The sequence below is a fragment of the Carettochelys insculpta genome, chromosome 9 (genome assembly GCF_033958435.1).
Source record: "Carettochelys insculpta isolate YL-2023 chromosome 9, ASM3395843v1, whole genome shotgun sequence".
Classification (NCBI taxonomy): Eukaryota; Metazoa; Chordata; order Testudines; family Carettochelyidae; genus Carettochelys; species Carettochelys insculpta.
The window spans coordinates 58,586,284-58,611,980 of record NC_134145.1 but is presented as its reverse complement, the minus strand read 5'-3'; the positions used below and the strand labels follow the sequence as shown (position 1 = coordinate 58,611,980).

Genomic DNA, 25,697 nt, shown 5'->3' with positions numbered 1-25,697 from the left:
GGAAGCAGCATTCCCTGTAAGCTGTGCAGTTGTATATCCAATCAAGAGACATTTAAATGCCACCCTGCTAATTAATAGAGTATTGTTAGCTAGATTTTGTATTTCTGTCGGTGGTGCGCTTTTGCTCATGCCTGGGTGCACATGAAAAATTTTATTCTGAACTTAGATAATTCTCCAGTTTTCTCACGAGAGCTTTCTTATGGATTTATTTTCTTGATTGGTTAAAATTCCATTGTGTTTGAGTTTTAGTAACCTCAGGATAAATTATAGATAGACTGCTTGGGTCCAAGGATTAATTGACTAAAGCAGCGTGGTAATAACTATTGTTTACAGGGCGAAATTTTGTATTTGAAGATGGAAAAAAGAGGAAAGTGGATGAATATTCAAAAACTCTTTTCTCACTCTTCATTCTAAGCCCTTGGTTCTTTCCTTAAGTAAGTTTGTATTTCAGGAGGTTCTCAGTGAAGATGATATAAAGCAGAGCAATGCTTCCAGTCCACTTCCAACTGACGTAGAGACTCGCAGCCCTTCACCAATTTCTATCTCCAGTAGTGAAACTAGCAGCATCATGCAGAAGCTCAAGAAAATGCGCAGCCGTATGGATGAAAAGTAACTATTTTTATAAACCTATTTTGTTTGTTTTAATAAAACCAGTAGCAAAAAGTAAGTAAATACCTTGCTTTATTAGATGACACTGTCAAGGCTGCTCGCTTTTACTACTGCAGCACTTCACATATGTATTAATGGCATGGTCATTTCAACTGAAGTTCAAGTTGTGTTGAGTTAAATGGAATACACCTGGAAAAAGTGTTTCCTGTGGTTAAGATCAGGGAGGCATTATGTTTTAAAGATATATCTTAAAGTCTTAAAAATCTGTGTTCTCTCTTTTGGCATCTTACTTTATCCCTTTCACTTTTTCAAGGGGAAATTTGTGTAATGATGCTCTGATATTGCAATACATCTTTGCCCTGCATTCTAACAGAAATATGAAGTCTTTTGTCAAATTAGTTGTTCTACATTCCTGGCATAAAACGTAATGAAAGTGCAAAACATTGCTTCATGTTTAGTCAGTTTTTTCTGAGGCATGCCCTTTTCATAATGCTTTTATAGCACACCTGTCAAAGAATACAAATACTTTCTTGCAAGACCACTAATTTCTTTTGTCATATTTCATTGATTAAGTATCACATTTTCAAGCCCAAAAAGCTTAGGCCACCAAAGATTGCAACTTGAAAGGCATGTGTAAGATAACACTCGAGCTTATCTGAACAGATAATATGTTTGTGAAATATAAATATGGAATTCTGCTTCACTGAAAAGCTACAGAAGCAATTCAGTTTGGGAATTTCTGGTTCTTCTTTAAACAGTCCCACCTACGTTTAAAAGTTTAACGATTAGGATTCAGTTTGTCCACTAATCTTGAATATTAAAGAACTGTCTTGAAGTTACCATATAAGAAGTATTTGGCCCTAACTGCTTTTAGCTCTTTTTTGACTTCAACTGTGGACATTGCTATTAATAGTCTCAATAAATTGCTATAAATACAGATTAAACCTCTCTAATGTGGAACTCTCATCCAGCTACATCTGTAATCTGACATGATTTTAGTTAGCTGGGTGACCAGTTACCATGGGGGTGGCCAAGTTTCCCTAGGTCCCATAAAGTTTGTTTACAGGCATCATTCTTGGCTCACAATCTTCTGTGCCATTATTTAGCTGTAATTTATCCCTACATGGCTTCTGAGAGCCCAGTAAACAGTGAAAATATTGGTAATGTACTAGAAAATATTGACCTCCCGTTGTCCTGCAAATTCTCTTGTCTGGCGCGGGTCAGGTCCCGAGGGTGCCGGGCGAGAGAGTTCAGCCTGTAATTTTTAAAACATGTTACTAGTTAAGGTACGTATAATTTAGTCCATACTATGCCATTTTTCTATTTTTTCTCTAGTTTCCCAAGATGCTGGGTTGAGACAAAAGGTCACGAGTCATATATTACACATCTTGTCATAACAAGAAATCCATCAATCATCAGCAGTTTTTTACTTGAAGTGTCTGGGAAGTGCATAAGTCCTCCCACTGTTAGATTCTCAGATATTATGGTAATGAAAACTCAGCTAGCAATGGGGCTCATACAGTAGGAAAAAAATTGAAAGGGAAGGGTCGGTCTTATTGCACAGTTGCGGAAATGTTAATCTTTACCCACTCAGGCCTAAGTCAAATATAGGAAGTCCTTGGACCCATACTCCACTGAATGGTTTTGAGTGCCTTGAGCCCTTAGTTCATTTGTCTTCTTTAAAGGAGAAACATCATTCAAGACAAATGAGGAAGAGAATATAAACTCTAAGGATCTGTGCAGTCATGCTGAACCAAGATCACCTTTATACAAGAAGAGTTCAGATTTAAGGGTGCCCTAATGCTGACAAATCCTTTCAGAATGGGGAGGGCCACCCTATTTATGGGCAATAATGGGTGAGAGTTCTCCAAAAAAGAAAGGGATTTTCTCCACAGAACAAAAGGAAACCTGAGTCTTCAAGGTTGAGTCAGACAGACTGATCAGAAGAATTAAATTTCCAGTGGTGACAGATGCCATAATTCAGTTGGTTCATAATTCTTGAAGTCTGAAATCCTATTGATGTATCTTTGTAGTACAGCAGCTCTATAGGAAGTATCATAGGTGACTAACATGTATATTAATCAAAGCCTTTTTTAAGATATTTAATTTTTGTCTTGTAGATACCTCTCTCCTTTTTTCAAGCATACCAATCATTAAATAATACTTTTTTTTTTAGAGGAAGGAAGAATAAGTTGCTAGCAGATAACTCCTCTTATTGCATGTTAAATTGTTATAAAATCTTCAGCCTTGGCACACAGCATGTTCTAGCTTTTAAGATGTTAGGAAAAGGCCTAATGATATTTTAATTGCCTGTGAAAATAATTGTCCTAATTCAGTAGAATTTTCAAGACTGTTTGCCAGAACAGTTTCCCTCCTTTATCATTGCTCTGAACAGTAAGAATTGGAAATTATGCTTGTGTGTGGTTTAATATATCATTCCAATGTTCTTATTTTGCTCTGGGTTGTGTGTTTGGTAGAAGTTCTTGGCAGGGTGGGGAAAGCAGAGCAACACTTCCTTTAAACATAAATTAAACTTTTACTTTTGTCAAATACATTATGCCAAATGGATTTTTCTGTATAATTAATACTTTGTTCTATGGTTCCGTAACTGTATTTTCACAAAAAACAGTAGTGTAGACTGCAATGTGCTTTCAGGGATCTAGCAAAGAATGCTGTTAAAGCAGTACAGCAAGAGAGTATTGGCAGAATTTTTGGGGATGGGACAGGGAAGCCATGCCTTGAAAGAGAACTAATATGGAATTGGTAAGAAACTTGTAAGAGTAAAGTAATAGCAAACTGGGGAGGAAGAAGGCTTAAAAAGCCTGTGCTACTTCAGAGGGGAACAAAATGCTGGGCTTGCTGTACTGTATGGCAAAGGAGAGATGCTTAACTTTTCCTCACTTCTGTGACAGCTTGAATACCTGTCTTCTGCTAAGAAGGGAGAAGACAGAGTCCTGTCTTAAACCCTGTGGTTTGCATGTGAACAAGAGCATGCTCTGTCAAAGAGAATTAACAAAACAAAGCAGCAGAAATGTAGCACTTAGAAGACTGACAAAATTATTTATTCAGTGATGAGCTTTCGTGGGACAGACCCACTTCATCAGATCAATCTCATTTCCAATACAGACTGACATTTATAAATACAGAGGACCAAAAAAAATTTTTTTTGCAATAAAAACTGACAAATCAAATAGGATTGAGGGAGTGGGGTGAAGGGTAGGGGGATGTTAATTGTCCTGTCTGAGATAATTACGATCATCAGGGAAGGGAAGCAGTCCTTGTAATACGTGAGGTAATTGATGTTTCTGTTCATACTGTGTGTTAGTGTGTCGAATTTGAATATGAACTCCAACTCACAAATTTCTCACCCTAATCTGGTTTTAAATTCTTTATTCTCTAGGACACAGATTCTCAGGTCTTCCACAGAATGGCCCACTCCATTCAAGTGTTCACTGACCAGCCTATGTGTATTGAGTTTCTTGATATTGAGTCCGCTCTGTGTCCATTTTTATTCTTTGGTGAAGGTTTTGCCCAGTCTGTCCTATGTACACAGTGGCAGGGCATTGTTGGCATATAATGTCGCTGAAAGTGCACAAGAATGTGCCTTTGATCTTGTAACTAACGTGGTTAGGTCCAGTGATGGTATCCCCAGAATAAATATGTGGACAAAGCTGGCAGCTGGGTTTGTTGCAAGGAAAAGTTCCAGGCTTGTGGTTGATGATGAGAATCTTTCTCAGACTGGGAAAGTAGAGGCCTGTCACCTAGAGCCTTCTGGAGTGTAGCATCCTGATCCAGAACAGATTGCAGGTTTTGAATGATGCATTGCAGCGGGGGTTGAGTTGGGAGCTGTAGGTGATGACAAGTGGTGTTCTGTTGTTGATCTTCTTGGGCCCATCAAAGTGGCTGGTTTCTGGGTTTTTATCTGGCCCTGTCAATTTTATTTTTTTATTTTTTTTTTTTTTTGCCTTCTCCAGTGGGTAATTCAGTTTTATAAATGCTTGATAGAGGTCTTATAGTTTTCGGTCTCTGTCAGTGGGATCAGAGCAGATGAGATTGTATCTAAGGGCTTGACTATAAACGATGGATCGTGTGGTGTGAGCTGGATGAAAGTTGGAGGCATGTAGGTAAGTGTAGGAGTTGGTGCATTTCTGCTAGAGAGTGGTGTCATTGTGGCCATCAGTGATTTATACCGTGCTATCCAGAAGGTGTATTTCTCACATGGAATAGTCAAGGCTGAGATTGATGGTAGGATGCAAGTTGTCAGTTTTTATTACAATTTTTTTTTTTGGTCCTCTACTTATAAACGTCAGTCTGTATTGGAAATAAGATTGATCTGATGAAGTGGGTGTGTCCCACAAAAGCTCATCCCTGAATAAATAATTTTGTCAGTGTTTAAAGTGCTACATTTCTGCTGCTTTGTTTTGCTGGAGTACAGACTAACATGGCGACCTCTCTGTTACTATTCAACATGCAAAGAAAATTAACAGGTTTTTTTCTCCTTCTGACCTTTGCGTATGCAGCTTCAACAATTATTCATGCACCATAGGAAATAGAACAACTAACGTAATTTTTTGTTTTGCTTTATCTTAATATGTTTCTTACCTTGCCCTACAATAGTGAGCTATCTGTAGCATGACTTTCTTCTGAATGACATATGGGGGCAGCAGCACTGTATTATCATTCCAGTGGCTTTAGGCATTTTGTTATGTTGATGCGATTTTGTTGCACTCTTCCACCTTTAAGTGAAATAGGCATTGTGTAAACCTGAAAACTCTGAGACCATGTTAGTGCTTTGCTGAGAATGAAAAATGTCAACATTTGCATTCCAGCTAGAAATACAGGTACCAGTGAACGTTTCAAGCTTTTTTCCTCAATCATTTCAGTATCTTAGTACCAGATGGTGATGCTAATTTGATCAGTGACATTTACTTTGGAGAAATTCTGGTTCATGTTTGAACATGCTTGTGAAAATGTGTTTAGGGGTCTCGGACTGGTGCACATCCGTAAAACAAACAACACACACAACTCCTTTACTGAGGACAGGAATAGCAAGAGGTGCTAAATACCCTGGATTGAAGTGTGTAAACAGAGCTACAAATGGAGCTTGTAAACAAGCTACAAAATTATTGCCAAAATTCTGGGGAAAAATTAACCTGCCTAATGCTATGCAAAGCAGCTTTTATTTGACAGAATTAACTTGTATATTTTAAGCACGTAAATAGTTATGTTCTGTTGCCTTTGGAGTGACAACATAGATGCTTTTCTGTGTAAGACAAGGTGATATAATCAATGTAATGTTAACATTTTAAAAATTCTTTATTAGTTGCTCTCCTTTTCTTGTTCTTTGTGTTTTTAGATACCTTGGTGTTAAACTCTTCCTCCTTATTTTGTAGACACTGCTCTCCTGTTCACTACTTCTTCTCTGTCTTTACGTCTCACCACTGGGCCTCTCTCAGTGTCTGTTTTCCCAACCTCCATCCCAAATTCCAGCTGTATATCTACAACCAGTTGGTCAGGTAACTGCATCTTTTTAAGTGGTAGACTCTTTGATCGAGCATGCTCTGTTCGTTTCTAAACAGCTAGGAGGCTCCGTTTCAGAGTAGAATTCCAGCAGATTTTCTTCACTGTTTCCAAATTAATCTGTTACTGCTAAATATAAATTCCTGAGTAGCAGGTAAGAACATGCAATAGGCTACTATCATCAAGCTGCTGAAACAGAGTAGAAATTGGAAACTTTGGATGTGTCTACATTATGAGATAAATTTCAATATATTAATATCGATTTTGTAATTCTGGAGTTTATAAGTTTGAATTTGACCATCCTCACCTCCACATATGCGCCGCACAAAGTCAATTCATTGCTGCCACACTCAGTTGGCAAACATTGACTGTTACAATAGTGCATTGTGGGAACCTATCCCACAGTTCCCTCTTCCCGTAGCATTCTTGGTATACTTGCTGGTCTTTGAGATGATTTTCCCACATTGCATTTTCCTCATTCCCCGCCCATTGTATGCAAATGTTCTTTTTTCCCATTGGAAGGAAGGAAAAGTAGGTCGTCGACAGAGATGGCAAAAAAATTTACAGAAATGTCTTCCTTATGTAGCTGATTTCTCACCTGGCCATCCACTGAGTGACCCCGCTCCCATGATTGCACCCAGTCCCTGAAAATAATACAGGGACCCGGACTTTAGTATCAAAGTTAGAAGAAAGAGGATAGAAAAGTCTAGGAGAAAAGATTTTTGACTTTCCTCTTCACGGCACAGATATTGCCAACACAGGTGATGGCAGTGAAATATCATACACTGAGCTTACACTGGAAACAGGAATCACAGCTAGCCCTCCTTTTCTGTTCCCCCCCCGCCAGTGTTTCTGAGGGGCTCAAACCGTGAAGACACATAGGAGATGTTAGCAAAAAGATTTTATAACCCTAAGTATCAAACCAGCAGGTGTCTGCAATGGACAGAAAGCTCCTGGAAATATTTTTGGCAGGGTGTGAGGGTTGCTGTGGTCTGTGGCTGCAGAGCCACTTGGAAAGTTGAAATAGTCTCCCTGACTCTCTTAGCTGCCAGGAGAGACGTTCCCCCAATGGCAGCAAGCCCCTGGGTATCTTAGTTGACAGGGAGACTTTCCCTTGGTGGCAGCAAGGCCCAGTGGTCCTTGGGGGACATTCAGTGGGTGGCCAGTTGATGTGGGCCCCCCAATTATCTTGGCCACTGGGGGAGAATCCCTCTCCCCCAGCAGCCACAAGCCCTCAACTATCTTTTCTGCCCTTGGAGCCCTAAATGTGTGCAAACTAGGATGCGGTGCTGCCAGGCAGCATGATCAGCACCAAATGGCAGGCACATCCTTTTATTGGGTCGGGGTCTACCCATGTGATGGAGCTGAGTGCAGGAAAGACCCCCCGCTGTGCGGCACCAGTGGGGAAGGGAGCAGGGTTTGCACACAAATGTAAACCATTGAGAAGAAGTTTCTTGGCGCAAGCGTGACCCCCTCAACAGTTTTGCTGTCACCAGGCAGTGCAGAAAAAAACAAGTGTATAGACAGAATTACGAACTCCCTGCATGGGCATATTGGTAATGAGTAGATGCACTCTCAGCAGTACTAGCAAAAAAATTAAGACATTTCTCAGGCTCTCATAAAAATATGAGCCCACAGCCACAGGCTTCCTAATCTGCTTGGAAATTCATGGTCTTCCTTTTACCTAATTCTGGCCCCCCTGGAGAGCAGCAGCCAGAGTAGAGAAGTGAGAGGCATTGTGGATTACATACGGGACCCCTGTGGAGGCTATTAAATTTGATTTTAAGACGTGGTGCTTCTATACTGGTCTTAAATCAAACTTCTGAATATGGGCTTGCCACTAGACCCCTCGGGTATTGATGATATTGTAATAGCTATATAGTTCTTCCAAAATCGAGCTAATGGTGTTTAAAGTGAAGACAGTCTCATGGTGATATCAAGCTAGCTGCCTTAAATTCGAATTTATCTTGTAGTGTAGACGCAGCCTTTATCTAGCTCTGGACTTCATATTTGTACATCTGTGTATCGAGAGAATGCCATATTTAACCTCTTAAATTGCACAAAAAAGTTTTTCCTTATTCTATTATTTTATTACCTTTTTGAACTGATGAGTTAAAATACAGCATTAGCACAGTTAGCCTTTGAAACTAGTAATGGTGTGGTCTTAATTCCTTTCTTTCCCCTCCTCTCCACTGCCAAAATATGAAAAAAACCTCTTGCTTAGTGTGCATTACAGTTTGCACTGGATTATTTTCTGTAGAGATCCATACTCTATAGGATGCATGTACATGCCTGGGGTTACATTGGAACATTTTAGAATATAGCAAATACCGAAGTTGTATGCATATTCTTTTGTGGTTTGACCCATTAAAGCCCCTAGTTTGTAAAAGGAAGTGCAGTTCCCATCCATCCCTCTTTTCTCTCTTACCATTGTAGATTAAATGTCAAACTCCCTTTTCTCTCTCTGGAACTCTTTTGGCTTGTCATAGACAATTAATGTTTAGTTTTATGGTAGGATAATTGGCTCTCTGTGTCATTCTTTGGATCCATGGGTTGATTCGGTCGACATCTGGTTCAGGGTGGCTTTGTCAGCTGCTGTTCTTTTGATTCCATTTATTTCCATTGTCAGGCTTTTCAAGGTGGCTGAGTCTGAGAAGAATCATATGTTTAAGTAATGTACATAGTCTAAGGCAAGATTTTTGTATTCAGACCAGTGTATCCAGGTCCTGTATGCGTTATACTCCTAAGAAAGTTGTATGCCTTATGCAAATTTCCTCCACTTCCTGTTCCAAAATATTCAGAGTGGGCATCCCACCTATGTATGTTGAAAGACAGTGCAACAGGCAAATCTGTTTTTTGCCAAAATGTGTTAATGACTAGGAACCTGGAACATCTTTTGCATCTAAAGGTGCCTTGACGTCTGACTCTGCGAAATCACTGGGCTCAGGAATGCCTCTAGGACAAGAGTGCTCACTGGGTTCAGATCCCACTATATTCTCTCCTGGATTCCTGAAATAAGTTATAGAGGCTTTGGTCTCAGTGAAAATCAGTACTAGCATACAGTTTGAGGTCTGCTCCAGGGTTCTCAAACCTATCTGGATTCTGTCCAAAATCCTTCTGAAAGAACTGTTAAGGGATCCCCCGTGACCTTTGGGCTTGTTGGCATCGCTGTCTCAATCCCTTTCCCTGAGTGGAGGAGAGAGAAGAAATAGAGAATATTCATTCAAGTAGTTGCTGTGCATACATGCCTTTCTTCTAAGTTGCCATTTGATGACTTCAGGAAGGTTCAGGAGTTATTGAGCAGAATGGCAGAGGAGTTGTATATTTGCATATGAATAACTCATGGAGCATTATCTTACTGCTTGTTTACTGTTATTGAGCAGAACACAGTAACTATCCCCTTATTCCTTCTGAGAACCTGTTAACTATCACTGACCTCTTTCTCACAGACATTGAACTTTGCTGATAATAACCAAATTCTAGCACGTTTCTTGTGGCAGTTAGTAAAAACAAGCAAGTATTCAACCAATATGGTGAGAGTGCTGGTGGAAGTCACTATTCCTCTGCTGTGCTTCCGAAGAGAATAAGGATTCATCGTGATAGTATAGTTACAATCAAGTGAAAGTACAATTTCTTGTCTTGGTACAGACTTCTCCATTTAATAGACCATCTTCCAGAATCATTGGGGAAAAAAGAAGCCAGGGTACTTGTGCCTGAAAATTAGGAGGAGGCAAAGCATGCTTCTTGTATGGCTTGATTGCTTAGACCAGGGGTCTGCAGTCTGTGCCTCCAGAGCCACACGAGGCTCTTTAAAGACATATTTGTGGCTCTCAATGCTATAATTGGGGTGGGGGGGGACCAACTCCTGATTATTTTCAAATGAACATCTGTAATCCCAGAAATGAAAAACTCCTATCTAAATAGCAAACGATAAGTGATCTCAGAATGTTGGATAACTCTCTTCCTAGCATCCTTCATGAAAAGAAAAGGTTCATGAGTGAAAGTCAGGGAGACAGTGGTGTAAACACACACACAAAGTGTCAGGAAATAGAATGTGTAAAAGGTTTGTGAACATCATGTAGAAAACAGGTATTACATTACAAATCATTGCATGTGTGCTGTTCTTAAAATAGGGGTTTCAAAAAGCATGGGTTGACTTATTTATTAAGGACTGTCTTGTATTCACATGCATTGTGGCTCTTGAATTACTGAGTTTTTACTGAATTGGAAAAAAAATGTCTTTTCTTGATATTTTGGTTGCAGACACCTGTCTCAGTGTGTTTGGGTGGCTCTTTCCATGGTGTGATTTACTTCTCTCTTCTGAGCCTTGCTTAGTGAAGGCCATTTTAAATGTGTTTAGGTATGCATACTGGACTTTTTCTTCAGAGCAAATTTGTGAGATCTGAATGCTTAGCTGTAAATAACAGATTAATTGGTATGTCTGGAATGGTTGCTGAATCTGGGGGGTGGGTAAGTGTGGGGATCAGTGGGTTTAGTCACTAAAGATAGTGTATGGTGTATTAAAGATTGTGTATACTCATTTGTAGGAGTCCATTGTTTAAGCTAATCACTGTGTCCAGGAAATGCGTGCTGTTACGGAAATATTCTAGCACCCTCCCGAAGAAGAGACTCTGGTTTTCACTGCTCATACATTTATGAAACTAACATTTTATTGATATGACAACTGAACTTGTGCTTCTGGAATCCAGGCAACCACAAAGTACTGAGAATTCAGAACGTATCAGCATGGCTGCTGAATGAAGCAAGGAGGAGGTAGTTATCTCAATGAGGTCATTGTCACCTGGTTGGTCTCCATAGAAGATTCTGGGTAAAGGACCTGCTTGACTAACTGGCATGGCTATGACATGCACAATTGAAAACAGAGGGGGAAGAAGTTACGCAACAGTCTTGGTGAAGAAAGAAATGTGGACCCAATGATGGGTATTGTCAGCTACAGTTCTGTCAGAATGGAGTTCTGTACTGGGACTTTAAAGGCACATACACTGACCCTACATTCAGTTATTTGCTGCCAGGTAGAGGGGTCAGCCATTACAGTTTTTACATTAAAGGCTTGCCCACTCCTTATAGAAAGGAAATGTGAAGAGAGACATGAATCGGAAAATATCTGTTCTCTCTCCCAGTGCTTCTGGGGTTTTTTTCCTGTGCTTTTTTACATAACTAGTCAATGAACAGCAATAAGCCTACAGAGTAGTAACAATGAGCTACTTGCCACCTTTTTATTATATAGTTTATTTGTTATTGGAGATTTATGGAATGTTGCATAACGTTGATATTGTTCTAGAAGACAACTTTTATTTGTACACGTCTACACTCCATGATGACACAGCATCTTGCCATTGGGTCTTTCAGTTGTGGTAGACTGTTTTCCCATTGTCTTCTGGTATGTTTACCAGGTTCCTGACTAAGCGAGAACAGAAGCTAATGCAGCGACGACAACATGCTGAAGAACTGCTGGAGTGGAAGCGCCGTCTGGATGCAGAGGAGGCAGAGATACGGCGGATAGAAAAACAAGCCTTAGCTGCGTGGGACAAAGAGAGACTCAAAACAAAAACAGTCAAGAAGGAACTTGGGGACCAGAGGAGTGAACCCAAAGGTAATTCCATGGACTTCTCAAAGAGTGATCTTGTGTAAATGTGAGTGGGGCAAAACATAGCATTTCATAAAGTATTACCCACTGGTAAGCTTGCATTGTTGTATTTTCTTCATGTGTCAGTCATGGTTGTTCCTCTCTGGACACAGAATTGTGTTGTGTTTTCTCTGCTCTTTATTAACTTCTACCTATCATCATCTTTAACCTGAGCTACCACTAAGTCAAAATGAAGAAAATACTGGTCTTCAAGGATTCTTCCCCAGGATCTCAATTCTCCTTTCTCCTCTCACCAAAATAAAGCACATCTTTTGACTCTATAAGGCAGTTCAGAGTTATGGTCTGTTTTCAGTCATGATATTACAAACTTCCACTTGAGCTTCACACAGCTGTATGACTCTTGAAGAAGAATGGTGAAATACAAAGTTCTAGTGAACAAACCGCCCCCCAATGTGTTAACAGCAAAAAGTAACTGTATTTATAGTCACTCTGCTGTTTTTCAAATCTACCTACCAGGTTTGGAGCATAGTTGGGGAAATGGAGTGAAGGGAATCCTTTTCCTGTTCTCTGTTGCAGTACTGTATTGAGTTTTCCATGGCTTTTTTCATGGTACTCTATCAAATAAAAGTTAGAAAACAGGAATGTTTATAGTTAGGTCCTGGTTTCAAGATTCTGTCATCTGCCAAGAGTTGATGAAATCGTAACCTCTGAAACAGTGCAAGAAGCATTTTTTTACTGCTATCCCTGTTTCATGTTGTCCACAGTTTTTAGGGGAAGTATCAAATTTTGAATTCAGGATTTGGTTTTCAGTCAATGACAGTTTGCCATGCAATATTGTTGAGGAAAGAAGAATTATTTTGATAGAGCTCAGTGCTGGAGCATGGAATCTGCCTAACAGTTGACTTCATCACCTCAGTCACTGCTGAGAGTCTAACTGAATAGGAGAGCATGTCTCTGGGGGATGTTGGAAGACCTTCATTAAGAACTCTAGAGGTGGCAATTTAGAATATGCTAAAATCACTGTTTTAGGCATTCAGCAGCTAGTGCTGACATTTGGTATTTTATTTTATTAAAATTCCTTGATTAAATGTGTCCTTGTTAAACAATTCAATAGTATATAATGTGAAATAGTATTATGTAATTGGACCTGAAGAAGAGCTTAGTGTAGACTTAAAAGCTTGTCTTTCATCAGCAGAAGTTTGTGCAAATATTACCTAATCCACCTTATTTCTTTACTATATAAACAGGCATTTAAACACAGCTTTTGACAGATGTACTGGTGATATTTGTTTGATCAAATGCAGTAATCAAAACTACTTTAGATGGTTGTAATGCAGGTGCTTGTTTGGCTGACTCTGCTGTGTGCTCTCTTTTCCCTCCACTATTTTATTTCAGAAACAGCCAGTGAAGAGGAGTCTCCAGTGCTTTCTTATTCTCATCTAAACAGTGAAAGCTCTGTCCCAGAAGAATTAGGCAGTCCAGCTGGTGAACATGGCCCGTCACCGGTTGTAGACCAAGAACAGCCAGTAAGCCGAGATCACAGTATGCTTACTGAAGAAATGGTTTACTCACAGGAACTAGAATCTGTTGCCTCACCAGGCAAGCTTGTGAGTGAATTTCATCCTTTTACCGTTAAATGTTCTAGTATTAGTAAAGAATCAAAGTAGAAAATAAGCTTTCTAATAATAATTTAAAGCTTTCTACACAGAGACTAAACTGTTTTCATAGCTGTAATGATATATGTGAGGGGGTCAGTAAATATGGTAATCACATACCTTCTTTAAAATCTTTAGGGTTTTTTGGGGGGGAATGGGGTCAATTAAGCATTTTAAACCTATCTGCGGCCTTATGACAAATTTAGACTATGCCAGGGAGCTACACAGAACAATTATTGGAATGCTAGCCCAGCTTACTAATGTGACTTGGTTGGAAGGTTGCCTGTCAAGCTTATGTCAGGCACAGGCAGCTAATACTGTGATTTTTTTTATTTGAGTAACGCATTATGAAATGTAGTCACACGTAGTCTTGCAAGTTACAACAAATTATTTCAGCTTGCTAGATAATTCTGGGTTTCTGCTCTGTTCCAAGTATTATGTCTGCTTCCATCATTGTAATTCTTGTTCTCCCAGCTTCATACCTGGATGAAGCTGTGAGGCTAAAGATGCTGTGTCAGCCACTGTTGATGGAGAGACTGCTCATCGAGACTTGTATTGAGTTTTACAAACCCTTTTTTCTCTGGCAAAATGCACTTAGGACGTGCAACTGAAGAGCTAGTGCAGTATAACATATAGTGTGCCAGTGTGGGATTCTGTCTGGGTAAAAGGGCTGTGGCAAGCATACCGTCAGTGATGTAAGCAGATATCTGGAAGAGAATCTGCCCTTAAGAAAAGTTTTACTTGGCTGGAAGCTGAGCCTGCGTTGTGGCAATTGATTTAGGGTAATACCTGACAGTTCCTCATATTGAGAAACATCTTTTCAGTTTAGCAGGTACTTTTGGCAACAGTTTTTATGAAAGCATGATTACATCAACAAATATATTAAAGATATTCTAATCTGAATAATACAAGCTTCCTTGTATACTAATAATCCAGACTCAAGGTAGATGATTGCTTTTGCTAGTTGAGGTAATTTTGTTCTGATAAATGATGAGAATAAAACTTTTGTTAATGTATTTAGATAGGTAGTTGTTTATGATTGCTTAAAGATTTATGACTAAAGAATGCCTTCCTCCTTTGTAATTAACTCCTGTTGACAGTGATCTCATACTTTTAAACTGAGCTTCGCAAGTAGATACTTATTTTTTTCTTCCGTCTTTGAACAGTCTCCTTCCAAAAGCAGTACATCTGTGTCAAAGCAGGATTCCACCAAAGGAAGCTACAGAACTGGAGGGCAACTGCGTTCACCTGTGAAATCTCATCAAGTTTCTCACAGTTGGTCTGATGAGTCTTTATCCATGACACAGTCAGGTAAGATTGAAGTTAACAAGAACACATTGTCTTGTATTTAAATTGATTTCTCATACGTTGTGGTTGTGCAACACTGTATCTTAGCTGATGAATTTAATTAAGTGAACAGAGAAGATTTGAAATTGCTGTGGCTTCGGGACTGTGCAGGAGCATATTTATGATAATTTCAGCATACAGCTGATTTTCTGGAGTTCAGTAGCTAGGATTGCCAAAAGTTCAGAGCCAAGAGAACTGGGAGTAGCTGGGTAAAATGACTATTATAAGCGAAGTGGCTGGAGAGAGAGACCCTGAAATAGGCCAAAGAGCCCAGGAAGAAAAGAGTGATTGAAAGCTAATGGAGATACAGAGGGAGGATGAAGGAGGAGAAAAGACTGGGACTGGTGGTAAAAGAGAACTGGGGATAAGGAGCTTGTGTGGGAAGACTTGGACAAGTAATCAAGATTGATTGGGATGACGAGTCCAGATAGCAGACTAGGCCTGGCAGGACACTGGGAAGAGAAGCCTGAGGACTGAAGACTCCAACTGGCTACAAGAAGAAAATGGGACTGGGACAAGGTATTAGGGTGAGAAAGAGATGGGACTGAGACAGGTTTGAAGGGACGGAAGAATCTGTGTCAGCTAGACATGCTCCCCTCCAGAGCTTGGTCTGAAACACCAGCACCCTAAGTCTGACCTTTGCTATGCTTTACCTGTTTTACCACTGGCAAAGTGTGTTTCTTATCTCCTCTCCAGGATTGGTCTGTATGGAGAATGGCAATCTACTGATGCTAACAGTTAACCTGGTTTTTTTTGGTATATCTAAAGGTTCCAGCCCACCTGGTGACCTGTGTGAGTGCAGTATGATACCACATGATGGAATTTGATGTTTTTCGTCTTGCTTTTGAAAAAATTAAGAAATTGCACACAGAAAAGCTATGTAAAAGAACATTAAGGTTGTTCCATGAAAGAGAAGCGATAAAAAGTCAGAATTAGCATTGCCTGTGCCCCCCCTCTTGTGTGTGCATTGTGATTTAGTAGATGATCATAGACTCTTGAAGATTCTTTCCCACATGACTCCTCCATCCACCAGTGCAGAGGACGGACAATGCTCAAGTAATGAGTATCTATTCAGTACTTTATATTCATTGTGCAGTATGTGGCGTCTGCCTTATTTGCTGCACAATATTCAAACCCTGCTCTGAAGACAGAATTAATTAATCCAGGAGACTTTTTTGTGATGCTCATCACATAGTATCAGGATGCTTCACAAATACTGTCATTCTTAAAACTTCCCGGTGTGAGGAGGATGGAGAAGTGAGGCATAGGCACAGACAGTAAAGTCAAAGGTGTCCACTTATTTTGGGTGCTCGGTTTGAGACACTTAGGACCTGGTTTTCAGAGTACTTTTCATCACATAGCACTTTATGTGCTCGAAGCACAGCTCTCACTGACTTCAGTTGCAGCTGTGAGCGCTCAGCATTTCTGCAAATAAAAGTCCAGGTCTCACATCAGGCACCCAGAAAATGAGGAACACCTGATAAGTGACCACGTCTGACATTTGGTTTAAGTGACTAGCCTGACATGAGACAATAAGCCAGGAACTCTGTGGAAGATGCAGAGATAGAAGTCCATTCTCTGGGCCAGCATTCAAGTGGCTATGACCATGAGATTATCCTTTTTCTGCAATGCCATGCCTCTTTCATTACAGACCTTCCAACTTCTGCAACAAATGAAGTGGGTGTGGGGGCTCTACACCTTCCCACAGCAGGTCTGTCTTGTACACTGAATAAGGTGGGGGTCACATGGAAAAAATAGTATATAATCATGTAAATTAAACATGTGTCACAAAGAATAAGCAAAAAAGAGCCAAACTGAAGTTTCATAGGCAGCCTTAATACCTGTTCTTATAACAGCTTTTATGTGCACTCGAAAATAACAGAACCTTGTCAGGACAAGTGTTCTCTGTTTTGGTATAAAAATATACAAAATAAACACATTCTCATGGATTAATTTTTAACAGTGTAGCATCTTCAGGGCACTGCAACATAATTAAAACATGCAATAACTTGATATAACATCTTAAACTTGAAACAAAAAAGGTCAAATAAGGCTTAGCAGTACAAATAGATGAAAAGAACAATAAATATGGGGATGGGGAAGAGTGATTATAATGAACCGTTTTGAAGTAATTAGTCTTTAAAGTATTTATTCTTTTTAAAATATGATACTGAGACTATAACTGATGTCAGCTGAAGGAGAGATTTGGAGGTATATTACCACATTCTGGTATGGGTCTGTATTGTTGCCCTTTCCACCACACTATATGTAAAATCATCTTGGTTCATTAAAAGGACATTGAGTTAAACGTACAAATTGGAGATAGATTCGTGTTCTTTACTGATACCTGAAACAGGAAAAAGTTTTTTTAAAAATCATTTGATTTCTCACCACATATGCTGTTTGTTTCCATTTCTTTGTTAGTTTGGTCCATGAAAATAAAATAGTCAGTTTCACATTTGCTTATAATCAATTTCTGGTTCTGGTTTATGTGTGTTCTCAATGCTTCCAAACACTTTTGAGGAAAACTGTTTCTTTTTAAAGAATAATTTATTTCAAATATCATGGATACGTATTCTTTTGTGAAGTGTAGTAGAAACTTGCTTTATGCAAAACCTGAATTTGGGCCTTAATTAATATGACAACATTACTTTCACTTGTGCAGGAGAAATTGTGATCAAGACACTTGATGGAAAATAAGTACACAGTCTCAGACTCAGAAGAGATTGCATTCTTCCTGTCAAACACATTATGTGTTCTATGTGCTGCTTGTTTAAAAACACTTTTGTAAATATTTAACTACAGAACTTCACTGAAAAAATGAATGCATTTAGCTGCTGATCACAGTTTCTAGCACCTGGCGTTGAAACACCTTACTGCTATGTACTGTTGTTGTCTTTTGGTGAGATGAGGCACTGGTTATCAAACTGAAGTGCAAATTGCTATTGGGACATGAAGAACTAGTTGGTCACATGATGCTTCTGACTTGCCTTCTTAATTTCAGCTGGTTTTGTAGTCCTCTATGTTCTTCATTGCAGCAAGCGGTCTGGATGCCTTTAAAAGTGACTAGATGCTGCCTCCACTAGGGGCTGCTGCTAGATAGGAGAAGAGACAGAAGTATTGCTCAGAACTGAAATGTTTAGCTACCAGAGAGGCCTGCCATTGGGACTGTAAATTATACTAAAAACTCCTCATAATTAATACTAATTATTATTTGTATTTTGGTAGTGCCAGTCATGGACTAGGATGCAGTTGTGCTAGGTTTGTACAGGCACAGGATAAAGAGTCTTGCTGCAAAGGGGTTATAGCCTCAGGGTTGGTCTCTGCATACAGCACTGCTGCTGTGCAGCTGCACAGTGGAGCTGAACTGCTGTAGCACTTGGTGTAGATAGCATCTTTTCTAACAGGAGAACTTTTCCTGTTGATGTAGTTCTGTCTGTGCCAGGAGATAAGTTGGTTCTAACAGGATCACCTTGGAGTGTGCACAATCCACACATAGTTATACAGGCATAAAAGTAGATAGCATAGACCCTGCGTAAGTACAAAATGAGACAAAAAGTGGGGAAGGCATTGCAGAAGTAAGCAATGAGATAAGACCCTGCTTTCTCTACAGTTTTGCCTTGGTCATTGCAGAAATACATAAAAATTTATATTAATGGAGACAACTCTATTGTGGAGAAGGGAATTAAGCAGTGGATCACAATTTCCTGTAGAAGAGAGGGAGAGGAGAGGAGCACTAGTAGGATTGGGAGACCAGTCAATCCAGGAAGAGCGTGGAGGGGAAGAGGAACAGAGTGGATGAAACTGTAAAGGAAACCAGGTGTTTTCCTTTTTAAAGGACAATGAAAATATTTGTTCAAGTGAACAAAGGTTGCATTCCCCACGGAGATAGTTATGATAGATGGTCTGCAAAATTGAGACTGGGAGCAAAATTGATCCATGCAGCTGTGAATAGGATGTTAGATGGCCCATGAGATAATCTTTCTGAAAGCTTGGTTCTCATCACACTTAAGTGTGAGAACCACAGTAGTAAGTTGCCAAACAGGAAGGTTTAAAAGTTAAGCACTTTGATCATGGCAGTAATTCTCTCTTTCTAACTGAACTTATCTAGTCATCCGCCAAACCTAGGAAATTTGTTCAGTTCAGTTGATTTAAAACCTGGTGGTCTTAATGTACTCTGTAGTTTGCAAGAGACCTAGCTTGTTTCTGGACCATGCTATTACAGAGGAAATACTAACCATTACAGTAATACATCTGTTGCACAGTGACAGAAGGGCTAAGGTGAATTTAAAACTTTTAAATACACATTTTTAAAATACAATAAAATGTGTACATTCTTAAACCAAGATTACAATGCTGGTTCCCTCAACAGTAGACCTCACAGATAATTTAATGACAGATCCTCAAATCTTTGTCCAGACAAATGTTCATTGAATTGAAGGAATAAGAACTGAGTATAATAGACCCCCGACTTGTGTGTAGGTTGCATTCCTGGGCAACCACGCATAAGTCAGTGTTCTCCCTTGGTCCCGGCTGCGCTTGGCTCCCTGCTCCTCTGAGTGGCAGGGAGACCAGGGCCAGGTGCAGCTGCACTGGTCAGTTTCCTGGCTCCTGTGAGTGGTGGGGTGGCAGATTGGGGGATGGGGGGATAGCAGGAGGGGGGTGGACCAGGGGGTGGCATGGTTGCTCCCGGGCTTCCCCCAGCTGGGCGAGCCAGGGGCTGGAGCTGGCAGGCAGAGCTCTGTACCGCCTGGCTGGCTCACAGCTGCTTTGCTGCCAGCAATTCTCCCCAGCCACAGCGGCTCCTTGGTTGGAGGGTTGAGCTGGTGGCAGAGCAGCTCTCCGGCTAGTCCTTAGCCCCCATTGCTGCCAGAAACCCCAGGAGCACATGTTTGTGTATATATATGCAAATGAAATGCAGCTAGGGTTTCCCTTTAACGTTCACTTGCTGATTTTGACTTATGTTAATCCAGGTAACACACAAGTCGAAATCACGTAAATCGGGGTTTTACTGTAAAGGTTACTGGATGCTTGTGCTACGTGTATCTAATGTCCTTAGCAAAAAGCAGAAGCCTAAATATGTATACTAATGAATGTGGAGAGGAAAGCAGTGACTTTCAAATACTCTTGATCAGTGGTTTCCATAAAATAGATACTTGAAATACATTTCTCTTGTCTATATAAATTAACCGTTTACAGCACAAAACAAAACAGCAGTCATGTAGCACTTTAAAGACTAACAAAATAATTTATTAGGTGATGAACTTTCGTGGGACAGACCCACTTCTTCAGATCGATAGCCTTATGAGACTAGACTCAATATATAAAGCACAGAGGTCCACCTTAGGTGATATTATTAAAATAAGAAATGCTAGCTTATGAACTCTTTATTTTGATGAGATGAGCATGTTAAATATAAATCGTTTTACTAGTATTTGATGTATTTTGTACTTTGAATAGCGATACTTGTAATATGTAAGGGTTATTTGAGGGTTAAAAATAAACTACTTTTTCAGAAACCACATCTGACCAGAGTGACATTGAAAGCCGGATCAGAGCCCTAAAGGATGAGTTACGGAAGAGGAAGTCTGTTGTTTATCAGCTGAAAAAGGAGCAGAAGAAGAGGCAGAAGGAAAGGCTGAAAGCCCAGGAGGCCAGTTTGATCAAACAGCTAGAGGTTAGGAACACTTGGACCGGGGTTAAATAAAAAGTCAAACTGCTAGCACAGTCTGAATTGGTATATTACAGTCAGTTGAAGAAATCTTTTCTCTTATAGGTACTATTTATATAACAGCACCACCGTTCTTGTTTTGGTTTAAATATTTCCAATAATTCTGCAGTGTTTTACATGGTACTGCTATAATAGCCAGTACTCACCAGGATAAGAGGCTAATCCGTTAAACCTTCATCCCAAGGGTATGATGATGGTCATTTTTTGGAATTATATTGATTCAGATTTGACAGACATTATTGGATTTTAAAACAATAAAATATTAAAATTCCAGCCTCTTGCATCTGTAGAGTTTAGTTGGGCAAATATGCTGGTTGTTCAATAAGCATTAAAACTTCTTGCTTTGAGAGCAATGTTCCACAGGAAAGGAATGCACTTCATTCATTTGATAACTTATGTTTGCTGATTGATTCTTCCAAGAAGTTGTTATTTGGAAAATTAACTTCTTGAACCTTTTTCATACTTATAGTCTTATGATGAGTTCATAAAGAAGACTGAAGCAGAGCTAAGCCAAGACCTGGAGGCATCACCCACAGCAAAGCCTCAGATTAAAACTCTATCCTCATCTACTGAGAAACCTAAGATCAAGCCACCTCCTCTCCATAGGTAACTTATAACTCTTTGTCATTTAACATTACAATATTAGCATTTTTTCTAGATCAACTAAACAAATGCCTTTTTCAGAGTGTGCTACAGTTGTAATATGAAATAGTTGTGTGAAAATACTTCTGAATGAGCATGGAAGAAAAATACAATCAGTGCAAGATTCTCAGTTCCTCAAGAAAATACATGTATCTATGTACTTGGAGAACTTCAGTCTAGCTGGCCACGAGAGAATGGCAGTGAGGTGATGCTTTATGCTCGCCCAGTCAGCAACATGTTTTCATACAGATAAGCATTGTATAAAGTTTCTGTGCACACTGTCAGTGTGTCCTACTCTTGTCCTTCCTCATTCTGGTATTCAGATGTAGAGTCTTTCTGAGCTGCTTCTCCTGTCTTTATGGAATTGGTAGATATTATGCGTGGCTCCTCCTGTGCTGCTACCCTTCCCCAATCCACTAAAAACCATTCATACTTAAAACGTAAACCTGGTTTACAAGCCAGGATTTCAAAGGTAAACTGTTCATTAGCCCACGACGCGCCTTAGTGAATCTTCTTGTGGTTCTGTTTTCCACTTCAGTGAATGACACTAAAAATCCCATAAGCCTCTCACTAAGTTTATATGGTCTCAACTGCAGAGACCATGTAATATTTCTTACTAAACTAATTTTATTAGAAAAATGTCCTTCCCAGGATGTATTGTATCATACATGTACATACACACAGCTTTACAACTACTTTCTATTTTCATCTCACATTTTAATGCACTCTTACATTGGGGTACATGAGTCTGTACTTAGGCATTTCAGTTTATGTTATGACTGGAGATTGCAGCATCTGGAACATTAGTGATTCGTTTTATTGGCTTTTCAACCGTAGGCCTGAGACAACAAAAAACTGGAAATCACTGACTGAGTCAGAGCGGTCCAGAGTATCTTTGGAATCCATTGCAGAGCATGTTGGTATGTAGTTGAAAAGTAAATGCTGTAGGTGGATGTGTCCTTTCATAAATCCTTAAGAATTCCATTACTTGACTGTGTTTTGAAAAATATCTATTTTTTCATAATCTCTCACTGTTTGCTTCAAGATGAGAAGAGATTTAAAGATATGGAATGGTTAAGAAAAAACTGAATGCATTGTATACACTTCTTTATAGCTGTTTTTTTTTTTGCATTTATAGTTTTTGATTCTTTCTTTAATCTTGTGAAGAAGAGGAATTGTCAAATTACACTCTTCCTCCTCTTATTTGTAAAGCATCTTACTTGAATCTCTTCTTTTGAAATACTTTAATAAGAAACAGCTAAACATTGTGGAAAGAAAATGGTAACTTTGAAAAGAATATTTTGATTAAGAAAAAGTGACGGCATGTTGGCTTTTTTCTTTTTCCTGTATCACTTCAACTTAGGAGTCAGCAAAAGCTAACAATGAGCTGAATCATAAATATTTGGTCATAACTCTTAGCGAGGATGTGTGAAACATCAAAAGTATGACAGCTGTTTTTGCCTTTTATGTTTCCTTGAAACTTCAGAACACTATCCTTAAAGAAGCCAAAATAATGAAATATTTTCCCCCCAGATATTTTTCAGTTGCTTACTAGTAATCTTTATTTCTCCACATACATTTATGCTCTGTTTACTTTTGTGACGAAATACCTCAGCCTTTACCTCCTACAATAGAGTCCCATTCCACAATAATAAAGTCTTTACAGAACAGCAGCAGAGGTGAGCATTTCATAAGAAGGCTGTGGAGACCTAATACATAAGGAATACAGAGGATGCTGCTATTATTTACAGGACCATCCAAAAGCCTCTGAAACTTTCACAGATCCCTGTTAATAGAGCCCTGCGCAGATGCAGAATTTTGTATCTACATTTGCAGAAATGAGCCATAGATATCAGCATCCACATCGTGGATCTCAGCAGGTTTGCAGTGCTCTACCTGATAATATCATTTAGTCTCAAATCTTTGACTGTTTAACATAGGTTGCAGTTTCCCAATAAAACAGCACTCATTCCTGATCGTACCTTGCTCTGATAGGATTAAAGATAGCAAAAAATTACTTTGGATGATTTAGCATTGTGATTATGTGGTTTTTTTTCCATTTAAGATGCTGTGTCATCAAGTTCTGAAACATCTGCGTCTGTACATATTAAAAGACTCATTGACTCTGAGGTTCATGCAGAAGAACCTTCCCGAACCCTATCCCCAGTTTTCAAGTCACCAAGAAGACCCAGAGCTGAATCTGGTGATTCTTCAGACAGTGTGCCTTCATCAGCTCTTCTCAAAGACCTAAGAGATGGTGATAGAGTGTCCCATGTGTTAGTGAGCAAGTCAGAAGATGTATCCAGTGATGATATTGTTTTTAGTCGCAAATCTGATACACAGGAGGATATGGAGTACATAAAATCAGAAGATTCTGAAGTGGATGATGCTAACAGTAAACATTCAGAGAGTTCTGGTGCCTTGTTGACACTAGATATACACCAGGAAAACTTACCAGAGGTCCATCAAAAGAGAGACCTTCACTCTGACTCTGAACAGTCTCAGAAGGAACTTTTTAGCTTGGTTGCTGAAAATATTCAGAGCAGAGAAGAGATCTCAAAACAGAGAGGGACACTCAACAGTGATGTAGGGAATGATCAGCGTGACAGATCAGAGAAGTCTTCTTTCAAGTTGAGCAAGTGGGCACAGGAAGAAGACTTTTCTCCTCAAGAACAAGCTTTTAATCAAAAAGAGCCATCATATTCTGAAGATTTTGAGAGGTCATCTCCCAGAAAAGAGACATCAGTTGAAGAAATTCCTACTGCTGAATGTTATAAAGAAGATTTTGAGATGCCTGCATTGTCATACAGAAAAGATTATCAGTCAGTTATAGAGAAATCACAGCATACAAAACCCTCTAGAAGCAGATCCACCAGCCTCGGCAGTGAAGATGAAATCAGTGAATATCTCAGTGACAAATCTCTCTCTGTCTCTGGTAGTGTGCATTCGGAAAGATTATTAGAACTCAAGTCACCAACAGAGCTGATAAAAAATAAAGAACGCAGTGATGTGGAGAAGGAACAAATCCCCATTGAACCACCACTCTGGGCTTCAATTTCTACCATAGAAGCAACAGACACATTGGTAAACTTCAATATTGGTGACAGGATACTTGTGAGTAATGTCCAGCCTGGAACACTGCGATTCAAAGGTCTGACCAGTTTTGCCAAAGGTTTTTGGGCCGGTGTGGAGTTGGATAAACCCGAAGGAAACAACAATGGGACTTACGATGGCATTAAATATTTTGATTGTAAGGAAAAGCATGGTATTTTTGCTCCTCCTCAAAAGATCTCTCACATTTCAGAAAGTGTTGATGTCTATAAAGACAATAAGGAAGATGAAGATTCATTCTTTGACAGATTGGAACAGCATCACAAATCTGAGCAGAAAGACAAAGAAAGTTCCAAATCTGGCAATGACGAAGGAAGCAAGGGAAGAGATGCCATTGAGAAATCTTCCCAAAATAAAGCAGCATCGGGCATGATTGCTGTAGAAGCCTCTGTTGGGCAGAGAATTGATGAAAACTGGAGCAATCAAGCTAACCACATAAAGGAAGTTTCCACAGTTGTTGAATCACTTTCCAAAGACCACTCTGTGGTAGACTGCCTGCAGGATGCTGTAAAAGATGATATTCTCCATGCACTGTCTGTTTCTGCCAGAGAAGATGTGTCTACTGCTGTATTGGAAGGTACTTTAGATAGTATATTCTTTGCAAAGTTGGAAAAGCAGCAGTCCTCGGGGGAGGAATGTACTGAAAACTCAAATAATTTCTCTTCTGGAGTTTTGGAAACACCTGCAACTCCCCTTCTGAACTTACTGACAAAGGAAAAAAATCAATTAGAGGCCCAACTTAAACTGCCTCTCAGAGAGGAAGAAAAGTCAAAAGATCATATAGAAAAAGTCAGCTTGTTGACAGACAGTCTATTTAAGGATTTTGTTAAAGACACGGTCAGTCAGCTACAGCAAATTAAGAAGGCCAGGAATGAAAAGATTCATTTTAGTAATCAGGAGCTCTGTGAAGTCCAAGAGGAATTATCATCCAGAACCGCTGCCCAGGGTGTGGAGCAGCAGGTAGCAAAGGGCCTGCAGAACTTTTTTTTAAGTTCTGAATTGGAAGATGAAAGAGAAGAAGTTTCCTCTCCAGATATGTGTCCCAGACCAGTGAGTATTGTATGGATTTCAGAAGCTAATATATTAATTATATGATGGATAATTATTGACTCTGAAAAGGGTTGCAGTGTTTTACCAATTTTGTTCCTCCCTAGTGTTGTTAGATGGCATCTGGTATGTGTCTTACTTCATGGTATGTTTTGAAACATTTTTAGGATTTAATAAGATGTATGAAGGACATCCCATAAAACTGAAAACATTCTACTTGGAGAACATTCTAACCATACATCATATATACATGCTTCCTGTATTAATCTTACCCCATTTTTCACAATCCTAATTGAGTTTGCATATGCTCAGACTCTTGTGTTTAAAGAGTTAAGATGTCAAGCTGCTAAAGGTGCTGAGTAAATAGCATTCTGGTAAGTGAAGATTTATATCCACTAAATAGATTTATTATGAATGGTGGAAGTTC

The 25,697-nt window shown here is 39.4% G+C and overlaps 1 protein-coding gene across 1 annotated transcript in view; it reads left to right on the top strand.

Annotated features, from left to right (window-relative positions):
* Nucleotides 1–25,697, top strand: part of CEP350 (centrosomal protein 350) — a 104,237-nt gene that overhangs the window by 62,220 nt on the left and 16,320 nt on the right. The window contains exons 27-34 of the mRNA XM_075003319.1: nt 452–609; nt 11,544–11,743; nt 13,133–13,344; nt 14,559–14,703; nt 20,256–20,416; nt 20,940–21,076; nt 21,950–22,032; nt 23,178–25,273. Coding sequence (XP_074859420.1) covers nt 452–609; nt 11,544–11,743; nt 13,133–13,344; nt 14,559–14,703; nt 20,256–20,416; nt 20,940–21,076; nt 21,950–22,032; nt 23,178–25,273 — 3,192 coding nt within the window. The remainder of the gene's footprint in view (nt 1–451; nt 610–11,543; nt 11,744–13,132; nt 13,345–14,558; nt 14,704–20,255; nt 20,417–20,939; nt 21,077–21,949; nt 22,033–23,177; nt 25,274–25,697) is intronic.